Raw genomic sequence first — 6,996 nt, forward strand, 5'->3', positions numbered from 1 at the left:
CATTAAATTCCAGTGAAATATATTTATGTTTGTGGTTGTAATGTGACAAAATATGGAAAAGTTCAAGGGGTATGAATACTTTTGCAAACCACTGTATGCAAAGTGCTGATGGTTAGCTTGCGTGGCTCTTCCATATGCACACGGCTGTTTTTGGTCTCCTTCCCCAGAGCAGGACTTCAGGGTTCTAGTGGAGAACAGGGTACAAGAGCCTACTTCTAGCCAAGTGCGTGTCACTGCGCATGTTTTTTTCACCAGTCTGAAGTTAAAGGGAGATGAAGTGGCGTTTTGTCTAAAACAGTTTGACTGAATGAAACTTGAGTGTTTTTTTAAAATTTATTTCTCAGTAAAAACTGATTGTTTTCATGCTTGGCCATGATCATGGATCCAAATATAAACATACATATAAATATTAAAGAAGAACCCGTCCAGAGGACCTATACAATTTTTTTTTCCTATAAATATACACTGCTCAAAAAAATAAAGGGAACACTTAAACAATGCATGCTAACTCCCGATCTTAATCAATGAAATATTCGCATTGAGTACTTTGTTCTGTACAGAGTTGAATGTGCTTCACAAAAGTTTGATTTACTTGGACTTAGCGTGCGTTGTTTAAGTGTTCCCTTTATTTTTTTGAACAGTGTATTTATTCTTCACATTAGTTACAAGACAGTTAAATATCTTCTGCCACTGAATGCAACAGTGTTATAAGAATTTTTTCTGTATCTCTGTGTGTTTGTCATTTCTAAAATGTCTGATGAACCACTGAGTAGATTTCATTGAAACTTTTAGTAATCAGTGAGTTAGGGCTGAAAAATTTATCGGTAATATATATTGCGATCATGGACAAATGAGCTTTTCGAGTGGTGGCCCCGAGGCTCTGGAACGGTCTCCCTCTGTTTCTTCGCTGTTGATTTGGTTTGATTTATTTATTTAACAGGAAAAGATTATTAAAAATCAAGCCTGACTCAGCATAATTGCTGTTTTACTACAGGTTCCTGTTCTGCAGCACATAAAACACTCAGAATTACAGCATCACAATCACATCATTATACACCATAGACACAAAGACAAAAAAGCATACCAAATTTCAGGAAGGCAGCATTTGCTAAGATGTCTAAATATGAGCACAACAGAAAGTGGCCAGCAGATGGCAGACAAGATTCTTCTTAAAGGGCTGTAGTTTTGAAATGGACTTTATGTTTTGAGGAATGTCATTCCATGCTTTAGTATAAACATAGAAGAAAGACCTCTGGCCGTAACAGTTTTTAAAAGTTGGTAATATCAGTTGTCCTTTTGTAACAGATCTAGTTGAATGACCACTTCCAGAATTTGATTTGTTCAGATTCTACTGACTCTTTTAAGAAACATCTTAAGACATTTTTATTCAGACAGGCTTTTAATTAATGTGCTTTTTATTATGCCTTAATTGTTTTTTTAATATTTGTGATCTGTTTATTGTTTTTAGTTATTTTTGCTCTCTGTTAAGCACTTTTTGATGTTTGTGTCTGTGAAAAGTGCTATATAAATAAAGCTTACTCACTCACTCGCTCGCTCGCTCGCTCGCTCGCTCATCAATATCAGTAAAAAATGTTTCTGAAAGAATATTGAAAATTACACTGAACTTCAATCCAGAGCTGCAAGACATTCTGGGGGACGTAGGCAGAGTGAAGGCTTAAGCCGTTCGACCTCTCATACCCCAGCTAAGCAAGTTTGGTGGCATCAACCAACTCCCTCACTCTTTGTTAACAACAACCTGTCGAGTAACGTAGCAGTTTGATGTTTCGCCACCATGTCTCATAACTACTTAAAAATAAAGGAGAACAATGTGGAATGAAAGGAGAAACTGAGGCAACAGCTCGAGAAGAAATTGTGGCTTAAAGAGGAAAGGTCACCTGTTTGGCAGTGTTAATCAGCCTTTTTTTTTTCTGAGTCCTTACTTCAAATAGATAAAACAAAAAACTAATAAATAATTACTGATATCAACTGATATGAAACGCTTATATTGTGGTATTTTTCAGTCATGTCGCTCAGCCCTGCAGTGGATATTAATCTGCAACTCATTGAACTTTTAGAGATGGCTGCACAAGCTAATCGACTCACTCAAACATACAAAAAAGACTTTGTCCGATTATTTTAAAGATTATCTTTAAAAATAATCTTTTTTTTTTTGTTAGATGCAAGTTCTGATTTTGGGAATCCATGCGAGCAAATTTTCCACTAACAATGGCTGTTTTAAACTCAAAATTGAATAATTTAGGTGTGTTTATAGATTTATCACTGTGTGTGTTGTAGGTGTGATAGAGGTGGTCAAAGGAATGGAAAAGTTAGGTGTGACTCCAGACCAGGACACTGTATACACCTACATCCTCCCTGTCTTCTCCGACATCGAGGCGGCTCAGCAAGCCCTTAAGGTAATAAGTTATTCTGTGTTTATTCTTCAGTATTTTTAGACATATTTATATATAAGTTTTAGCTGCAAATGTGACTCTTTTTTTTTTCCCCAGAATGCTGGTATATCAGTGGAGAGCGAGAGCCTTTTGGTGTCAGAAGTTCGCACCTTGGCTATGAGCGACCTGGCCAAATTGTACACCCTATGTAAGCGCACACAGTCTTTCTCTCTACTTTCCTGCAGTTTAACATTGTCTGAAGAATCTCTGCTGCATCTTGAGCATCCATCATCTTAAAAATTGCTGCTTTGCCTGTGGGCTAATTGGCCCGGTGTCGACACTTAAATACACACAAACACACACATTTGCCCTCTCATTCCTCTGTGCTCGTCAGGCCTTTTTAAGAGATTAGTCTGTGTGAATTTGTAAAAAGAGGAGAAGCACCTCATCTTGCAGAGGGATGAGGCAGAGAAGGATGCTAAATAATGGATAGCTTTTCCTGTTTTCTGTCTTTCATCTTTTATCCTCAAATGCTCATTGCAACATATGACTGTTTCTTCTCTATGCTTTGCCTGATTAGTTATTTTACTTAACATGAAAAAAGTTTAATGTTTTATGAAAGTTTCACATAATCTTATAAGCAACTGTAATTGATTATTTTTTTAATCTAATGCCCCTCGCTTCAAATATGACAGAACATTTTTTAAGTGCCAGAAAATATTTATTATAACTCTGGTTTTCCTTGGGCAATTAAAAAAATAATAAAAACTGGTGTATAACTTGAAGTCTGCACTTTTGAAACATGTTCTTACAGAGAGTGTTTCTTTCCCACTAGAGTGATTTAAACTGGTCATGTGAGTAGGACTCTCCTGAGTCCAGGGACTCTCAGGGTTTAATCATATTAGTTGTTATTGACTAAATGCCACAATTATTGGTGATGATTTTTTTTGCTTGTGCTGATATAAATTGTAACCATTCAGTTGTGTAACTGCCTAAACTCGGTGTTGTAATTCATCAGAATGCAGAACATTGGTGAAAATCTGCGAAGTGGTACACATGGATTCAACATAGTTTGTGTAATTCTTCTCTGTATTTCAGTGTCTGATCCTTCTCACCCCTCGCTGAACATCATGGCTTTCCGTGGCAGCCTTATCAAAGGTTTCAAAGAGTGAGTCAATTAGCCTGTTTTCTGTTTGTCATCCCATGTTTTACATCACTTTTATATTCCTTATTTTTACATATTTGGCCTCAAAGCCCCCCCAGACTGTCATTTTAGGGTGGCCAATAGCTCTATTGAGGTCACTGCAGCATATGCTATAAATGTGACATGTGCAGCCTCTCACACCATCCACAAGCGTCTGTGCACGTGTGCAGCTCCAGGGAGAAACACAACATCACACATACGCTGAGATATACACGGATGCCTCATGCATATGGAGAACCGTCAGCCCTCAGCTCTCGCCCCAAAGCACCGTGGGAGATATGTAAATTAGCAGATGCCGACCACTATCCCGGACTTCTGTACTGGTTGCATATTCTCTCACTCTGACACGCACGGAGTTAGCCTTAGGACCAGTGTCTGACTCACAGGCATTTGTTGAAGGGGTGTTTATGAATATTTACAGTTTAGCACTACACAGCCGCACAGAAACACTCTGGCCCCTGAGCAACGCTGGAAGTGAATCAAGTAGTAAAGGGCTGACTTGCCTGCAGGGACTGAAGTTATTTTTCTCGGAGCCAAAATACACATGGCTGAGCTCAAGTTTACTTTTTGATTGTAATTCATTGTAGGTCTTTAGAACCTGACAAGTAGATCACATAGTCAATGAAACTTGTCTAGCTAAAAAGATTTAAATTCATTCCAGCATGTTTTTATGATGCGTGTGTCTGTGTTGGCGTGTCCTTTTCTTGTTTCTGAATAGATATTCTAAGTCATCATTACTTATTGGCCCTTTTTGTGACTGAATCCACTTCCTCTCCTCGGTTGGCTTCGCTCTCATTGCGCGCACGTGCACACACACACACACGCGCGCACACGTCTGATGGTTAGGTTGCCTGACAGGGTCGTAATTGGGCTTGTCACTTGGGGAGCGTCTGTGTGTGTATTTGCGAGCGCCGTGTCGTCGCCGTGCAGGACCTGCCCCTGTCAAAGACAAGGTCAGGGGATAATTTAATCATTAAAGACCTCTTCTTCTCTCTTCATCCCCCCTCCCCCCACACACTCTCTCCCTCTCTCTGTCTCTTTCTCTCTCTCTTGCCTGCTTTCCAGCATCTCGCTGACAACGCCGGAGATGTCACACATTGTCATCATTTAGCCTCTGTGTGTATGTGCTGGTGTGTGACTGTCTTTTGTGGTTTGCCAGACTTTTGTACTTCTGTCTCTCTTCTGTTGTACTGTGGGATGGAAAGTGTCAGACTGAGAAATTTGTCATTATTTCTTGACATAAAGTGACTTCTGCTGTCAATTCAGTATCTGTGGCAGCATGATACTGTCAGTGTTAAGATTTGTATAGAAAACTGTATTTCTGATAAATATGAGGAAACGTAAGAAGTTAGTAGAATTTGAACACGTGTTTATAACGAATAGATTTTCAGATTTAAAACATTACTACACAGTTCATACCGTTTTATTTGCTGCTTTTATTTAAAATGATAAAAATAAAAAAGGGTTAATTTTCAGTGGCAGGTTTTTAGTTATCAGCTCATTGAAGCAAAGTAAAATAGATGTATTTTTATATTTTAATATTTAAATGCTAAATACCAAATTGCACAAACTCCAACAAGTTGGGGTCTAGTTGTCGTTTTTCGTATTGGTGCTCATTTTTTGTCCTCTTCTGCCCCCTACAGGTCTTCAGATGTGGAGACCATGGTAAAGGTAAGGCATCAGCATCTTTGTTCTGTAGCACATCCATGCAGAGTCCACACAGGGAAGTCTAACTTTTAAAGTAATCGAACTATATGTGCAAAGACAATAAATATGTTTAATATATATTTTGTTTGTGTGTGTTTGAGACAAATTGAACCTCTGCTACATGTATGTTAAAAGTTTAAATATAAACTTTATTCACCCAATTTAAACTCCTGTTGAACATGAAAAAACTTGTCTGACCTGCAATTTTTATACACATTTAGACCTGATATTTAACTCAAGAAAATGTACTGATTAAATAAACATAAAAGTTATCATGCACATTAAAATCCAATTTCTATACAACTAAAAATATACAATAAATAGACAATAAGGTAGTGGTGCAAATGACAAGCTATAAAAAATAACTAATAAAATTAACACATTTGTTATAGAATTACACTGTTTTTATGAAGTTTGACAAATTTTGACATGGTCAAAAAATGTGAAATAAAGTAAAACAGTGAATACTTTAAAAACAGTAATGTAGACCAGAATATTTACAGCAGTGTGTCAGAATATCCTTAATGTGAAATCTCCATAACTTTTTGTGCTGTGAGGTTCTCTGTTTGTGTTTTGAATTTGTCGGTGTATTTTTTTGTTTTATCTTTTAGATATTTGAGCTCATGTTCACAGACGAGCGCTTCTGTGAAAACTCAAACCCTGCTGGTAAGAAAACATTTATCAGCAGTCACTGTTCTCCTCTGAGTCTTTAAAAACGTGTTTTGCACGGAGCTGAATTACTTGTGTTTGTGAAGGTGAGACGGAGGCAGCTCGCTCACAATGTTGAAACTTGCAAGTAGTGCAGAACTTTTTAAGTATAATGTAGCTGATGAAAGAATGTGTGTGTTCATGCTGAGTTTTGGTAGCGATGAACTCCTGCCTGACCCACCTTGTCAAAAAGTCATAAAGCCTCTTTATGTTATGGTTCATCACAGGTGTGTTTGTCAGCATGTTGAAGAAAGATCTGCTCGTTCTGTCCAGCAAAGGAAATAGAGCCTGGCTGCTGACACAGCACTGTGTGTGTGTGAGAAGAGAGCAAGTGTGTGTGTGGAGTTAATGTCTCTCCGTGTCAGGGAGTCTCCAGTACCGTGGCTGGTGTGTACTGGTGGGAGCGATGGAGACTGTTATCCATGTCACATCCAGTTAGACGACATCTGCAAACACGTTTGTGTGTGAGCGCTGAAGTAAGGGGAAGCTGTCAGCGTGAGCTGCCGCACATTCAAACTGCAGACCGAAAGCAGCTTCTGTCAGCAGAAACGACACAACCTCACACTCTGTAGAGGTTACAGAAAAATAGTATGAATGCACAAATGGATGCTGTGACTGACACTGTGGCAAATGAAATTTATTCCCAAGATGACTGCTCACCGTGTGTGTGTGTGTTTTTTTGTGTGTATGCGTGCGTTTTTGTGCAGAATCTACATCCTATCTACTCTACAGTCTGATCAGCAACATGTCAGCAAACCAGCTGCAGGAACAGGAAACTAAACTGAGAGATTTCTTTAATCAGCTTAAAGCTAAGGTATATCCATATATAATCATACACACACTCTTAAAGGTGGTTAAAACAAACCCTCACATATTCAAACGCTGCTACACTGAGGTTTTTTCAATTATAGCTCAAGCTAACTTATTACAATATTTGTTTTGCCTTATTTATCAGCTTTTGATGCATCAAGTTCTGCTGTCCCGTCC

General features: G+C 38.4%; 1 protein-coding gene across 1 annotated transcript in view; it reads left to right on the plus strand.

Moving 5' to 3' along the window:
• Positions 1–6,996, plus strand: part of lrpprc (leucine-rich pentatricopeptide repeat containing) — a gene marked incomplete in the record, with an annotated part of 81,482 nt that overhangs the window by 16,967 nt on the left and 57,519 nt on the right. The window contains 6 exon segments of the mRNA XM_014030974.1: positions 2,296–2,414; positions 2,508–2,598; positions 3,489–3,558; positions 5,238–5,265; positions 5,913–5,967; positions 6,717–6,823. Of these exon segments, the coding sequence (XP_013886428.1) occupies positions 2,296–2,414; positions 2,508–2,598; positions 3,489–3,558; positions 5,238–5,265; positions 5,913–5,967; positions 6,717–6,823 (470 nt within the window).

Source organism: Austrofundulus limnaeus, unplaced genomic scaffold (assembly GCF_001266775.1).
Source record: "Austrofundulus limnaeus strain Quisiro unplaced genomic scaffold, Austrofundulus_limnaeus-1.0 Scaffold0, whole genome shotgun sequence".
Classification (NCBI taxonomy): domain Eukaryota; kingdom Metazoa; phylum Chordata; class Actinopteri; order Cyprinodontiformes; family Rivulidae; genus Austrofundulus; species Austrofundulus limnaeus.